This window comes from Fringilla coelebs, assembly GCF_963513975.1.
Source record: "Fringilla coelebs genome assembly, chromosome: 1".
Classification (NCBI taxonomy): domain Eukaryota; kingdom Metazoa; phylum Chordata; class Aves; order Passeriformes; family Fringillidae; genus Fringilla; species Fringilla coelebs.
The window spans coordinates 130,059,449-130,075,544 of NC_140028.1; the positions used below are offsets into that span (position 1 = coordinate 130,059,449).

Here is a 16,096-nt window from a genome sequence, read left to right on the forward strand (position 1 = left end):
TTTTAGGAAGCAAACTGGAATGCTTTCCCTTTTCCATTCTCTGGTGCCCATGTTCTGTAAACTGCAGGCTATTTTATAGACTGAGTCAAGGCATAGTGACATATAATTGAGCAAAAGAATGAAAGCTAAATTGTATATTTCAATATTACACATTACTTTCAATCCTACTGTACCTCATTTGGGTTGTGGCTTGGTGTCCTTTTGGCTTCCTTTCTTCCTTCATCCTCCTTCTCTTTTTTCTGTAGATCTTGGATTATTTCCTGCAACTTCTTTGTTTCATTCCCTAATTTATGAACTTCTTGCTTCTTTTCTCCAAGTTGCCACTGAAGATCTTCTACTTTGGACTCCAGTTCATGGAGTTTCTTTTGTACTATTATGTTAGCATCTTGTTCTGCTTGTAGTGCTTGCCTCTGAATCTGCCTTTCTTTTTCCATTTGCTGTCTCACTTGCACAGATTCCAGTTTATACTTCTCCATCTCACTTACTAACTCCACTATACGGTCATGCTTTTCATCCATTTGCTTCTGCAGCTCTTTAAGCATTTCCTCAGATGGATTAGGTGTTCCAGCTTGTCCCTTATCTTCAGCACTTTGAAGCTGAGCACACAGCTCTTTTTCCCTTTCTAGGGCACTGCTTATTTCGAGAGCTCGAACCTTCTCTGATTCAAGAAGCACCTGCAACTCAGAATTACGGCCTCGCTCACGTGACAGCTGGGCAGCACTGAGTGCTTCTTGGGATTCAATTCTCTGCTGCAGATCACTTGAGAGCTGCTTCTCTTGCTCCAGAAGTTTACTTAACTCCAAGTTCTTTTGTTTTTGATCTTCAAGAGAAAACTTTAGGTCCTTTCAAAAGAAAACATAAGAACTGATCAAAGCCATTTCTGCATACTTTCCATTATCTTCTGCAAACTGCAAATATGCTACCTCTACGCACGCTGCTTTTGACAGGTTTTGCTATTCCCAAGTAATGGCACAATACTCTGAATGCTGCAGTTACATCTGATACTAAAATACATTATAGATGTCTTTATTCTAAAATCAGATTATTTCATAAAAGAATCTTTTTAACACATACTTTATAGTGAATACAAACAACTGTAGTTCTGAAGTTGAAGACAGCCAGCTGCTTTTACTTTCTAAAGCTGTGAAAATGATTTTTCAGCTTTGGATTTCAAGATGCAAATAAATTGATGCTGTTGAAATGATTGCTTTTTTGTCTTTTGTCTTGTACCAGGATACCTACTCTCCCCTTCACTCTACCAAATACTGCAGAGGTACCAAGGAAGATACTAATGAAGCATTTTCTCCTAAAGTAAACTCCCTAGTTTGATTTTCATGAGGTGAAACTGCAGACTTTTTAAACTGCAGACTTTATAAAGGTGACAAACAATATGTCTCCTTAAATCATATTCTTAAATACTATATTTTACAAGTTAGGCTGTGGTGGGGGCTGAGTGTAGCCATCAACAGTTCCTGTCCCCCTGAATAACTGAGATTATAGAATCTTTTAATATTGGGCCTGAAAAGCACAGTAAAATTCCTATTGATTTAAATGGAATGTCCATCAGGCCTTTTTCATACTTTGCCATACAGCTTCTGTATATTTTTCTTCACCTCTAGATGCTACAGCTGAAGACAGAACAATGAAGCACACATTGGACAGAAGATGTTAACCGAGATGCAATGTTAACCAAAAGAATATTTTCATGCTCCTTGATGTCCCAGGCTGCTTGGGATTATGGAATACCTCAAGCTCTTCTCTTCCTCTCTCCTCACTGCGTTCCATTTTAGCCTTTTCTTTTTCCAAAGCCCACTGTAGCTCTCTTGATTTTTTCTGTTCATTGGCCATTGTATCCTTGAGAATATCTAGCTCAGCTGCTTTTTCTTTAACTTCAGTCCTAAAAGAAAAATGGAGCAAACTTTACATTAGGCAGTGACTCTAATCCTACCATGATGCAGTCAGTTACTTGGCATTTATTCCATCCTGTGCACTGAAAACACTGCTAGTCTAGTAGAGTAACAGTGAAAAGCCTATTTAGAAAGACAAGACTAACTCAAACCCAAAAGAGTTGCATAGTTCAAGAAGTACAACAAGTGTGTCAGTCCTGCTACCTTTGTAGCTGCCACTTGTGGGGCTCAGAGGCAGTTAGTGTTCAACCTTATCCAGTCACAGGCCAAAATCTTAAAGAATGCCATGGAAGTGCATCTTGCTGCCATGTTTCTCAAGGGGAAAAAAATAAATTGGGGGAAAAGGAAAAATCTGTGATCCTAAATTTTCATTCTTTTGCAAATAAATTTTGCATCTGTTTTGAAAAAGAAACTTGCTCCTGATGGTCTGTAAAGGTTTAAAGTAATCTGTAAAGTAATTTCAATTTAAACTCCAGCCTAATTTGTTATCTCTGAGCTGAACATTAAGATACTGTTCATGGGTGCATCCCTCTGGTTCAGGCATAAATAATAATGGTTTTCCTAAGTGCCAAATCTGTGGCTTCTGCTATCAATCATGTCAAAACAACATTTAAGAGTATTTCATATGGAAGTACTTGCAAAGTCACCTTAACTTCGCATTTTTTTTCTCCATGATCATAGAGATTAAAAACCTTTAATAAGTATGGTCTATTATTAGCTTGTATACAGTAGCCTAATGTGACAAATTTTAAAAAGGAACTTGATAATTAATAGAGTATTAAATCAAATTATGAATTGAAATATATCCTTTGTCAAATGTAAAAAGTCTATTTCTGTCAGGTAGGTTTTACAGAAATACTGAGAAGCAATTATACTACATGAGATCAAGCCCCTTAAGAAAATCAGTATTATGGTTTCAGATTAGGAAAGATAATCTTCACAGCCAACACAGACAGCTTGGCACTGAAAGCCACACCTGATAGTTTCTAGGTCCTTGAAGTGCTTGTGCTGTGCTTTAAGGGTTGCTTCAAGCTCTAGTCTGGCTTGTGCAAGTTCATTCTTCATCTCTGCACCCATCATCCTCTCTGAATTCAGCTGCTCCTGAAGCTCTGCTGCTCGGTCCTTCATACTCCGGAGCTCCACTTGCATCTCCAGAATCTGCAACTGCTTCTGCTGCATATTATACTCCAGCATTTCTAATGAGAGATCATTCAGATGGAAATTACTTCATGAAAAAACACTGTGATTGGGTAAAGCTTCTCCTAGCCAGAGCATGACCACTATTAGGCTATTATTAAGAGTGATATTTTAAAATAATATTTTATTTCAGTACTGCAATAAAAGCAAACCCATGACTTTTATGCTTGAATACATTTCGGACTTTGAAGAAATCACTTCAACTTCTTTACTTTTTAAAGGCCCTAAGATGTGTGCGACTATATCAATATGCATCATTTGGATAATGAATAACACAATTTAAGTTAGTTATATTACGTATGTATACTTGTGACCTAATATCTGTAACTAAACACTGACAGTGAGCTTTACTTAATTTTAAAGTATACCTGTTCTCTGAACCTTTTGTTCTTCATTCTAATTGCTCCTTAGTTTCTGCATTATGACTGACTATCCAACTTAGATAATTTCAAAGCTGCTGAACCTAAACAGTGAAGCATATACATGGAAAATAGCCTTAAAATTCAAGCTCCATTTTTATAGCAATTGAACATAACTTTGTATCACTTTCAGTTTGATACAAGTCATAGGAACACAGACTATATCTTAATTTTTGCAAAAGTAGTCAAATAAGATTGAAGAAGATGAAAAATATGCATGTTCAAAACACGCATATCAAAATCAGAGACCAAAAAAAGTCACCATTTTTGTCACTTAAAACATTATGAGCACTGCCTTGAAAGCATTTGGAAACAGACAAATATTACCACAGAAGTCACCTTGGCTTTTTGAATCAATCTCTTGTTCTCTCTTGGGGTTACTTTTCTTACTGTTCATCTGAGCATGTAATACTTGAATCTCCATCAGCAAACTTCTTCTGTCTGCATTTTGAAGACTGTCCATTGCTGCTCTCTGGTTAGTAGCCTATTAGCATTAAAAACATTTCAAAGTAAAACTCCAGATCTTATGAGAATAACTATGGTGCTGACATCACATTTATTTATATATTCATAGTCCACATATATTCAAAACATTTTCAATGAAGTCAGTATTACAATATTTGGAAAAACTACTTATTTTTTAGCTCTCTTCTAGGCATCAAAATTACAGACTGAAAATTGCTATCACTTTTCTGGCAAACTGCAATTTTCTCACTAATCCTTCCATGTTCCAGAGGAGATAACTGACTTCCCTCTGTCCCATAGCAGCCTTATCACCTTCTCTTCTCACAAATTATTTTGTATAAATAAGATACCTTTTCTCTTAGACAGTGTAACTTAATTCTAATTAACTTAATGACATCAAGTTCAGGACAACTGTGTTCAATGCAAACTGATCTCTGCAAGCTGTATATATTCTGTACCTTATGTACCCAAAAGTTTCTTTCCCATGCCACATAATTTTTTTTTTTAAAGATACCAGTTCTTTCTGCAAGTCTGACTTTGTTTTCATCCTTAGACTGTCAAAACTACCATTAATACATATATTTATAACGGATTTATAAAATTAAATTCAAATCTAATGTAGACAAACACTTTGACTACAGTACAGTTTATATTACCTGCTCTTGTAGTCTGTGCTCTAACTGATTCATCAACATCACTGCATCTCTTGTGCCCATTTCTGCAAGTTCAGTTTGAAAAGCAGCAAGGAGAACATTTTGTTCCCTCACAAAAAGCTGTTGAACGGCATGCAGAAGTTCTCCTCGCCAGTCTGACACACCTTCAGGAGATTCAGTACTTGCATAGATCTGCAGTGGTATAAAAACAATTTAAAGAGCCAAATGGAAAGATTACATCATTATAATTTCTATGTATAGTGTGTGTTTTCATTGGAATGTTTACCTTTCTTAATAACTGTGTAAATTTCATCCATACAAATGGATGTGTTTACTGTACACATTACAAATTTTTCCGCATTCACAAATCTAATAAAACTTTTAGCTTTATTTTAGATGGAGGCAATTTAGGGTTTTGTAACTGAAAACTTAGCCCTGTGTAGTTACTACTGAGGTTACTATATCACACTATTCTTTAATTTTTCACATATTACATGTCTCTCCCTAGGCTCTCACAAAGCTATGTGGTATTGTGCAGACACTGTGTATGAAAAAGATTTAATTTTAAGTGACACAAAGCTCATCTGCCCACTTTGCATGCTAAAGAAAATGCTGAAGTAATAGAAACTACCTGCATATATCCAAGAGTCTAATTGGGGTAATTTAACAAGCAAAAGTTTTAGCAGGTTACTGAATAATGAGCCAATAAATAACAGCATTAAAAATTCTATTTAAACTGCTACTGAACATGTTTCAAAATAGAATTCTTCTTAGAAGGTGGATCTATATGGTCAAAAGTTATCAATGCACAGAACATAATATAATATAAATATAAGCTGTAATACCATGAAGGGCAATATGGATTTTTATGGCACATTTAAAAAAATATTTTGCCTTGTAATAGGATATTTAAGCATTTAAACCTGAACAGTGGATGTGCCTTAGAAGGCTATAATAAATTACTTTTTATTTAGATAGAATCTTAAGATATTTTTTATACCTCAGCTTCTCTATGAACTTGCATTTTTGCAATTAGGTCTTTCAAAGATGAGATGGTGCTTAGGAAAGCTTTTCTTTCTTCTAGCCAAGATTCTGGCTCTTGCTTATGAGGTGACAGATCTTTTTCACTACATGGAAATTCAGTGAGAGACAGCACCTGTATGCCTTCATGATGGACTGCTCTCAGCAAACCCTACAATAAAAGCAAAAAGAAATCAGTAATGCCAGCAATAATAATATATAACAATAATACAATAATAATATATAACAATAATAATTGCAATCTTATTTAATATGTATTGGAAAACTGGCACTTCTAATTTGAACAGCACAAGGAAACTATGCTTTCTCATATCAAGGACAGAAGAGTCACCCAGTCCTTTATATGTGTCACACAGAAACTTATTAAATAGTTATAGTTTTCCTCAGTTTCAAATAAAATTTTCCAGTGTACATCCGTCAAATCAATTTTTTATTTAAAAACAGCTACTAATGTGAACTGACATTTTCAAAACAGTCATGGGAAGGCTTCCAGGTGAGCTTAGGCTTCACTTTTTGTAATTACTATGAAGCTAGGGCTTTGTCACAAAATACTTTTTAAAAAATGTAATTCAAACATGATACCCTTACTGTTTATAATAAACAATTTGCTTTCATAACATAGTTATAAAAATAGAATCCATAAAATTGTGTAATATGTGATCATGACATTATTGTTAATACAACGAAATTGCAATAAATTATAACTATTTTTATTTCTCATAATCATAACTGAGAACAAGCCTACAGATATAATACTCATATTTAGCCTAATTTAAAAGGCAAAAATGCACATCGCTGTGAGAAAATGTACTAAAATAGTCAACACTAAAACTTATCAAAATGGCTCTGTTATCAATGTTCAAGCAGAAGCTAATCTCAATTTCAGTAGTATCACTCTTGTTCCTTAAAAGAAAAAGATTGAGTCTAAGTTACCTTAATTTTTTTCGGAAGTAAATCTGTTGAAGTTTCACCTTCATCTATTCCTTCAGATACTGTGTCAGATCCCTGGGTCTGAGCAAGATACATTCCTTGACTCCAGTCTGAACTGGAGTCTAAAATAAAAGGAGAGAACAACATGAAAGCTGGATTACTGTGAAGCTTTGAAGAACAGGCATCAAAAAAGTATTTTTCATCTGTTGTTTTAACAGGTAGTTCCATGTCACTAAGGGTTCATTCTAAGCCTGGAGACTACTTGTTTTATAGTTTGTCTTTCTCAGTTTCAGAGAAGTAACAGCAAAACAAAACTAAAATATAAAACCACAACCAAACTTTAAAATCCTTATTTTGTTTTACAAGACAAAGAACTACTTGCATAAACACTTGTGCCAAACAACCCCTCTTAATGTGCTTTGCATTGCCTATGTCAAGAATAAATGGAATAATTTTATTACACTTGGAGAAGTCAATCCCTGTCATCATCTCCCACTGCTACAGAGCTGTAGCTTTAAATACTATCAAGAGATGATGAAAGTATGCTGAAGAGATCATGTAATAGCTAAGAAGGATACAGAAACTCTGATGGAAAGGAGAATAATTAGCATCTGATGCTTCAACTAAAACCCATCTCTGCTCCAGACATTTTCCTTTTGTACCAAATTAACAGACATGGCATGCCCAGAACCTTTTGCTGGTGCAACAGGCTTCTGTTTCAAGCTGTGCAGTAGCTGTTTTGATTTCTAAGAATACAAACTCCTTAACTTAATATCAAAAGAGCAGATTTAATTTATAATGCTGTTTGAAATCTGTACAAACAAATTTCTTACCACTAGAACCTCCATCTCTAGCTTGATGTGGTGGAGAATGTGCTAATCCAGAAACTGGGATTCTCTGTATTTAGAAAAGAAAACAATCAAGTCTTTAACCCCTCACCCACTCTCAGTAAGAGAGAAACTTTTAAGGAGCAGGAAATGTGAACCAATTCCCCTGCAATCAAAGCAATAAAACTGAATATGAGAGAAATGGCATTCCACAGGGCGACCTACATTTCCTAGAGCAGGGCAGGTTCAAGGCACAAGCACAAGGAAACACCTGATAGTTGAGCACATTGCAAACTTTAGCGCTGAGAAAGGAGTTCACAATCTCTCCCAGGGCCATGGAACCATTAGAACTTTAAATTTTTTTTACTGAGCATGTGGTGGTTCACACTTTACAGATTTTCAATGGGAATTTCTGTAGCAAGAGCAAAAGTTTCAACTGAAGTATTTCAGTAATTATAAAATAAAATACATACTTCTTTGGCTTGTAGAGTTTCTATAACTTCCTTTAAAGTATTACATTCTTCAGTCAATACTTGTACTGCAACAAACTTCTCTCTCTTTAATGCTTCAGATTCAGATATATGCCTTGTCTCCATGTCCATGATTTCAGCAGCATGGAGTTCCTGCATTTGGTCAATTTTTTCAGTAAATTCTCTTACAATCTCTGCAATCTCTTCTGAAGAGCATCCATTTTGCAAATCAATTTGGATTTCCGCATTTTTAAGAAGGACTGGTGAGACTTCCACAGTCTTGCCTGTTTGTGATGAGGAGCTGTTTCCAGTTAGAGTAGACTCACTGGCTGGCAAATCACACGATATTTCTGCATCCTTCTTGCTTTCAGTTTTCACCATTTCTTTGTTCTTTCTCAGGTAACTTGCAAGCTTCTCCTCTGCTTGAACCAGGTTCTCTTTGACTTTGCACAGGTCTTCCTGAAGATGTATCAGACTTGCCTCTTTTACCTGTAAATATGGAAAATCTCAACTGCAATCCTTCCAAATACTTAAAACAGCTAAAATCCAATTAGAGCTCAGTTTAGTTCTATTTTAAAGCAGTTATGACACATGGTAGCACATATTATCTCCTAAGAAATACAGCTCTAGATCCACTGTTGCACTGCAGTAAAACTAAGTACTTTGGCAATGAGTGAATATTTGATCTACAGCCTCAGCTCTGTTCCACTCACAGTAGGCACTGACTGGCTGCTTTTCTTGGTGGCATTCTCAGTAAAATATTAAAAAATCCCAAACTATAGCACACATATTTGAACTGTAAGTCCTGTACAACTATTTGATTTAAATACAATATGAAACATTCTGGTTCTTACTGTTAGTTCTTGCTGAAGTTTTTCTGCCTTTTCTCTGTAACTGTTAAGCTCTTCCTTAGCAGCAGCTGCCTCTTCTTTCACTTGCTCAAGCTCAGTAATAAGCACTTTTTCTTTTTGACTTTCCATGAGCTGTGCTTCTACCTATATGGCAACACAAAACATGGAAAATGATAAAGATTCAAGTTTTAATAGCACTGATCACTTTCACACCAACTTACAAAGTGAAAAGACCAAAGGGGAAAACAAATGCATGTAATGTGGGTTAACACAGCTTCAAAAAAATAAGACTAAGACCATGGGAGGAAAGACTATCTTACAGTTCACTGAACTCAAGCATAAATTGGATACACCACACAGCACAGGGAGGAAGGTAAACAGAGAGTAGGAAATGATAATATTATTTAACTTATAAGACATTTCTGACATTCATTAAATTTGTATTTGGATGAAAGATCTTAGAATCTTTTCTTATCCAGTACTAGGCTCCATGACTTCCGAAACTCTCACATTCAGAGACATCAAGCCCATTTTTGGACTATAAAACACAGTCAATTTTGACTGATGGTTCTAAATTGAGAGGCAATTAAACCACTGCTGCATGGAAATCTAGACAAACTAATATTGGAAAAGCCACTGAAGGGAAGTATCTTTGGAACTCCAACAGGACAACAAGAAAACAAATCAAGATCAAAACATATATAAATAAACAACCTCCATTCCAAAAACACCTGTATAGAAAATCAGCATAATTTCTCTTATCATTCTGAATCCTGTGTGTGTCTTAAGACACTTTTTATCATTTTAATTTTTATGTCTCTACTTCCACACCATGTAAAAGTGTACTACATTCCATTCTATGTCAAGTCAAATTAGGAATAAGAAATTTTATGTCAAAAATTTAAAACCACCTTACAATCATGAAAAGGTAAGGTGTTTTTAATACATAATTTAAAATTGATAGTGGGGTTTTCCTAAAATAACATCCTTCTCTTCTCTGTAACTGTAGGAGTAATATTGAAATATGAAAGTGCTACACAGAGCAGAATATGCCTACAGTCATTCTCATTAAGAGCCATTTCATTCATTATACTTAGATAAAATAGCAGGTTTTAGTGAAAACAAGACAAAAGAAAATAGTGTCTATCTACCTGATACGTCTGCATTTCTTCTTGCTTAATATATTTCTGAATCTCTCCTTTATGTTTTTCTTTAACCTCTTCTAGCAATTGCTGAAGCTCTAAGAACCTCTCTTCTTTCACTGTAGCTTCCCTTTGTGCAACTTTCACATTTTCTTTTTCTAGCTCCAAGCTACGATTTACCATTGCCAGTTGGTCTTCCATCTCACTAAGCCTCTGTGTTAAGAGTGATAATTTTGATTCTGTCTCATTTTCAGTTCTATCACTTGAACCCTCTGTTGGGGCATTTTTGCTTGCTTCATCCACACACTTTGAAGCTTCCTGAATTTCCTGCATGAATCTTCTCTGCTCTTGAACTGCATTTAGCTGAACCTGACTCACAAGAGCAGCAGCAACTTTCTCCATTAGTGTCTTTTCCAGTTCTAATATCCTCTTTTTAAGTGTTTCTTTTTCAGCCTTGCTTTGCTCTTTCAGGTCTTTTATTTCATTGTAGCACTGGCACAGTTCTGAATCTTTTTGCTTAATGCATGCCTGAAGTTGCTGCAGTTGTATCTCCATCTTGCTAATGGTGACTGTTGCATTTTCATCTGAAGTCCTAAGCTGGGACTGATCTGGCAAGTCTATCTCCTGACATAAGTCTCCTTCCATTTGTTCAGTTTTTCCATTGCTCCTGTCTTCTGGTTTTGACTTATCACCTTGGACCAGTGCACACTTATATTTCTCTGTTATTCCTGCATGCTCTTTTTTTAATATACTTATTTCTTGCTTTAACTGGATCATTTTTAATTTTGTTTCCTCAAGCTCATTCTTTGTTTGAGACGCCTCTGCATTTATGTTTTCTACTTGCTTTTCCAAAGCTTCCTTTTCTGCCAGAACTGCTTCAAGTATGTGTTTTGGACTGTCAGCATCTTCTTGAAAACCAGCAACATCTGTTGGTATCTTTTGTTCAATAATTGCCAGCTCCTGCTGAAGCTTATCAATTACATCATTCAACTGCTCTACTTCTTCATCGTTTTTCTTCTTCACACGTTCTTGATCACTTTTCAGACATTCTACCTGGGCTTCAAGCTCCCGTATATGCTCATTTTGCTCTTCAATAACCTGGGGGGAAAAAAGCCAAACAAAACCACCCTGATCATGTTGGTTCTGGACTTCACAGAAATAGTTTAATCAAACTTTGAAAGATCTCATAAAAGACAGTTCTCAATGAATTTCTTAACGTGATGTCTCTTGTAAAGCTTTAATGAGAATTGAGACATCTTCAAATAGGACTGAGAAAGTAGCCCATGACCTTAAAGAACTGAAAAATAGGTATTAAATCACCAGATGAAGTGAAAGCATTTGTAACATTCACAGAGCTAGGGAACACTGAATTTGAAGCTAATACTTGCTTATTTAAGACACACCCAATTTAGATAAATATGTATTTTAAATACAAATAGACCTTTTAACTAATTGTGTTGAAAAATGCCAATATAACATGCTTTTTAATCTGAGGCCATAGAAAACACCTATCAGTTGACTGTGACATTTTCTGTCACAATCCTAAATATGTGTTTGTGTGTTTATGTGTGCACCCACACGTGCATGCAGATGTGCACACAAACACACAGGGCAAATAGTACACACAGACCCAGAGCACAATCATTTCTTTGTGCCATAGTTTAAATCAAAGTAAAAAGAGACAAAGTTACAGAAGTATTTATTTGATAATGCATATGACTATCCAAACAAAAATCAGAGAGTCATGAAAACATGAAGAGAGTAAGAGTAATACTTTCCTAGATTACTTCTAGAGACTGAAATTAGACACTTGAAATTAGACGCTGTGCAAGGGGATCAAAATTCCAAGAAATTTATAAAATTATGTAACTGATCAAATACGAAGGTGACAACTTTATGATGCAGAAAAGAGAAGGCATCTTATATTGGCTTCTAATAAATGAGTAGAAACAAAAAATGGAATAACTGGTGTTGATGAACTCTAAATTCAATAAATAAAAAGTCTCAGCAAAAGGAATAAAAATTAGTTTAAAAACCTTCTTGTTAAATTGCAGTGGAAGCAAATTTCATTTCAGTGTAGAAGAAAGACAAAACTTTATCTTTATGAAGGCAAAATAAAGGCAGACCAGACTGTAAGTAGTAAGCCTAAGAAACAAAATTGATTTTTTTTCTAAAGTGAATGTTTGGAGATCTAAAGTGAACAGTGCTTCTACAGTGGAAATGCAGAAGGCAGAAGAAGATATGTCAAATAATCCAGAAAAAATAATATAAAATAAAACAAAATCAGTTATGGTATCTGAAATAGGTAAGAACTCTATTAGAGTCTTTTCAAATATGAAAAAAACATGTAGAAAAGATGAAAGATTACAAAATTCATTACTCAAATAGCCATGTTTTTTCTTTTATGACTTAATACTTCACTACACTGAGTTAGTTAAGTACAATAACAAGATGACTCTGTAATAAGTATAATATGTACAAAAATAAATGTGAACATACAAATTAGAAAGGCTAGTTTGCCAACCAAAAACTTAATTTCAAAAATCCTCAGACTACAGGAAGCTCAGAAACACTAAATAAAATCTGAATGAGTCATAAAATCATAAAATGGCTTGGGTTGGAAGTGACCTTAAAGATCAAATATTTTCAACCCCACTGCCAAAGGCACAGTGATCCTGATGACTGCTATCAACTCAGCATAACAGTTTCTGTTCTTGATAACATAATGGAATAAAGGCCCACAGAATGCAGACAAAGTAATTAAAAGAAAAGCACTTAGTGGGATGAAGATGTCTAAGGGACTTAGAAAAGGGATTAACCTAAGAATAATCTATTAATATTTAATAATGCTCTCATAACCAAGCAGAGTAATTATTTCATGTCCTGGAAAATAAAAGCAAGTCAGAGGATGAAATTAAGAAAATCAAGCTTCATGCACCAGGAGAAGAACCAATTCATCAAAATGAATTAAAACTGAATCCTAGGTATTTTTCTGAAGGCAAGAACTGTAACTCTATTACTGGGGTCATTGTATAGAGCAGAACTCTTCTGGATTCTTGAAGTATGATATTTCTTAAATCCAGTTTCCTAAATCCAATTCAAAGTTTCATCATTATTCACTGACTTTCACTATAACTGAATTTTGAACTAAAGACTCAGTGAAATTATTTATCTCAGTCAGAACCCACTATTTTAGTGGATTCAATATGTTGTAGTAGAATGTTAGCCTAAATGTTCAGTCAGCTTCCAAGGGACAACATAAATCCTGTTCTTTACTTGCTTTTGAGTGAAAGCTTATGACTAATAAATAACATTTAAAATAGTCAGAATGTAAAATTCAGCCACTGAAAAAATCAGTGTGTTTTATCTGTATAAAATGAAAATAAGCCAAAAGAAGATGAAGCTGATAATCAAAAAAACCACATAATTGAAAAATAATGGAAAGCTACAGGTGTTAAAGCTCAGTAAATAAAAGATAAATCGGCTTCTTTCTTTCTTTCTTTCTCTCTCTCTCTCTCTCCTTCTAATAAAACACAGCATTTTGTTTGCCCCTCCATGCTTGAAATTAGACAGAAGGTGTTGCCAACACCACTATGAGAACAATGCATTCACACAAGCTCATGGAGCTCAGAAGTTCAGCTGCTAAAAATGCATTAAAATCTCACATGATCCAGCAGATGTCACTGGAGCGCAACACTGAATGTAAGTCAAGTGAGGGAAGCTGCTAAAATGAATGTGGAGATTGAATTCAGCTACCTAAATAGTATTAAATATTCAGAAGTATTGGAACAAGGAATGAAGAAGAACTTAAGACAAGAACTCAAGCAGAAATAAAAGAGAATAACTAAAAAGAAAAGCAAGCAAAAAGCAGCTGTCACAAATGAGACTAAAAAGGAAAAAGAGATTAGATTTAAAGCATTGCTTGAAATAGAAGCATTACATTTTTAAATTAAGGCGGCAATAGAAGATAATGGAACTGGTGAGGGACAGAGGGTTTTTTTCCTTTAAACTAGCAGCACAAAGTAGGACTCTGAAATGGATTTCAGAAGTATGTACCTTGTTGTCAGTTGTGACTTCAAGTTGCTGTTGCAGTTTTGCTATTTGTTCATGAAGATGATATATTTCCTGATCCTTTTCTTGCATGATGTGAGCGAGCCTCCCAGCCACTAAGTGATGGTCCTTTATGGCAGCATCTTCAGATTTCTGGATAGCTAGTCCTAGTATTTCCATTTCATCCTGCCCAAAAACCCCCCAAAAAACATGTTACAGTTGTATATAGCATTTTCTGCATATTCTTGTGTGAGTATTTCAAGTGTAGGAAATAAAATACACAAATTTCAGGGAATGACAAGTAATCATATGAGCCTTTTAGTATTTTGGCAAGTTGAATGGTGAAATGCTTGAGAAAGGGAAAGAATTTGATGTCTTGGCATTTTCAAAGAACTTATTTCTGTGAAGGAAGTAGACTAAATCTTTAGGCTTCTCTGTTGCACAGTTACCTTAAATAATTTGTTCTCTTGTTCAAGTTCCTGCAAGTGTGTAGTGGACTCCTTTCGCTGAATTTCCAGCTGCATGTGCAATTGCTGAACTTCTTCATTTTTATTTTCTAGCTCCTCTCGAAACTGCTCCAATTGTTCCTCAAGGTTCGTGACCTATGTTTCCAACAAAAAGAGCAGGAAAAGGAGTAGGAAGCCACACTAAAAATTAAATGCTATAAATTTCTCTACACTAAACTGGTTGGATATGCACAAACAAAATAACAGGTATTTGGTGATATTCTGAGTCCTTAAACTGAATGGAATTTTAAACACCACTAAAAAAATCAGTTTTCCTTACTTGGGCTGAATTTCTATTTCAGAAACACTCATGCAAGTCATAAATATTACTATAAAACAACAACTATCATGGATCATGAGAGACTTTCAAAGGGATTTGGACTGCTGTCTCTCTAACTGTAAAAAAAAAATCATCTTTTCAGTTCACTAAGCTCAACAAAAAGCAAAATCTGACAAACCAAGATCTAAGTGGAAAGATGGATATTTTCACAGGTATTTTACCTCCTTTTCCTTTCTGTCCACAGCTTCTCGTTCAGCTTGCAGTTGTACTTCAAGAGGTAACTCTCCCTTTACTATGATGGTGCCAAACTGTTTCCTTTCCTCCACCTATAAACAGAAATAATACTAATAGTTATCAGATTAAAAAATACACTATTTTGCTCTCAAGAAAATAAGAAAGCAGGAAATCCTTGATAAATTTCAACCAAGCAATACCTTTTGCAAGTGGTCTGCACTAATGATTAAGGCTTGTTCCAGTTCTCTTATCCTGCATTCTAGCTTCTCAATTTCTTCATTTCGTTCTTGTACATCTCTCTGAAGCTGCTCCTTAGAGAGCAAAAGCTCACTGCATTTGTCTGTTTTTTCTTTGAGATGATTTGTTAACTGTTCAACCTGATGACAAGATGGCAAGATTATTATATTGTACTGCACTGGAAGGGTTGGCTAGCAATAGCAACACCATGCATTTCTGACAGGAAGAAAATATTCCTCTTTTTCTCCCATAACAAAACTCCTACTCCTTAGGTGAAACAGAACATACAGTCAGAATACTGCGGTACTACATCCAACAAATACAAACAGCATTATTTAAGAAGTGGTATGTTCTGTGCCACACCGCCTGCTCTCTAGATCTGATCTTGTTCTTCTGAAGCCCTCAGACTCTGCAGTCAGTTAAAAGCAAGCAGCACAACATCCCTATGCAGCCCACTAAAATGATGCCTTTAACACCTATGGATGAAATGTCTTGACCCTATGGTCAAGAAGCTATTTGACTCAGAGGAAAATCATAGTTCTAAAAATCTGTGACAAAATTATTCAAAAGAAGGAGCTGATTAGTGACATACAGGAATATCCTAAAACTCAATGGATCTTTAACATTGAAGAGAATAGCTATACTTAAATCACAAAAGACAGGAAGCTTTGTTTTTTTGCTGTGTTCCTTAAATGGGACCAAAGAGATGTCATGGATGTAATAAATTCACTTTCTATGGGGACTGAACATTCTGAATCTCAGTAGGTCAGAGGTATGTGTCTCAGAAGCAACACATTAAAAGATTAATTAAAGTAGCAGAGATAGTAATATCTATCCATTTCTAGCTGTATTTCAGAAATTATTAATTGAAATTACAGATAAGAAAG

At 35.1% G+C, this 16,096-nt stretch overlaps 1 protein-coding gene across 2 annotated transcripts in view; it reads right to left on the reverse strand.

Annotated features, from left to right (window-relative positions):
• Window positions 1-16,096, reverse strand: part of AKAP9 (A-kinase anchoring protein 9) — a 104,981-nt gene that overhangs the window by 9,252 nt on the left and 79,633 nt on the right. For both annotated transcript variants that reach the window (XM_084214816.1, XM_084214815.1), the window contains 15 exons: window positions 15,173-15,349; window positions 14,960-15,064; window positions 14,402-14,554; window positions 13,959-14,138; window positions 9,912-11,000; window positions 8,764-8,904; window positions 7,913-8,398; window positions 7,446-7,509; window positions 6,616-6,734; window positions 5,642-5,833; window positions 4,645-4,833; window positions 3,863-4,007; window positions 2,884-3,103; window positions 1,747-1,897; window positions 174-842 (listed from right to left, as the gene is read on the reverse strand). In XM_084214816.1, coding sequence (XP_084070942.1) covers window positions 174-842; window positions 1,747-1,897; window positions 2,884-3,103; window positions 3,863-4,007; window positions 4,645-4,833; window positions 5,642-5,833; window positions 6,616-6,734; window positions 7,446-7,509; window positions 7,913-8,398; window positions 8,764-8,904; window positions 9,912-11,000; window positions 13,959-14,138; window positions 14,402-14,554; window positions 14,960-15,064; window positions 15,173-15,349 — 4,080 coding nt within the window. The remainder of the gene's footprint in view (window positions 1-173; window positions 843-1,746; window positions 1,898-2,883; window positions 3,104-3,862; window positions 4,008-4,644; window positions 4,834-5,641; window positions 5,834-6,615; window positions 6,735-7,445; window positions 7,510-7,912; window positions 8,399-8,763; window positions 8,905-9,911; window positions 11,001-13,958; window positions 14,139-14,401; window positions 14,555-14,959; window positions 15,065-15,172; window positions 15,350-16,096) is intronic.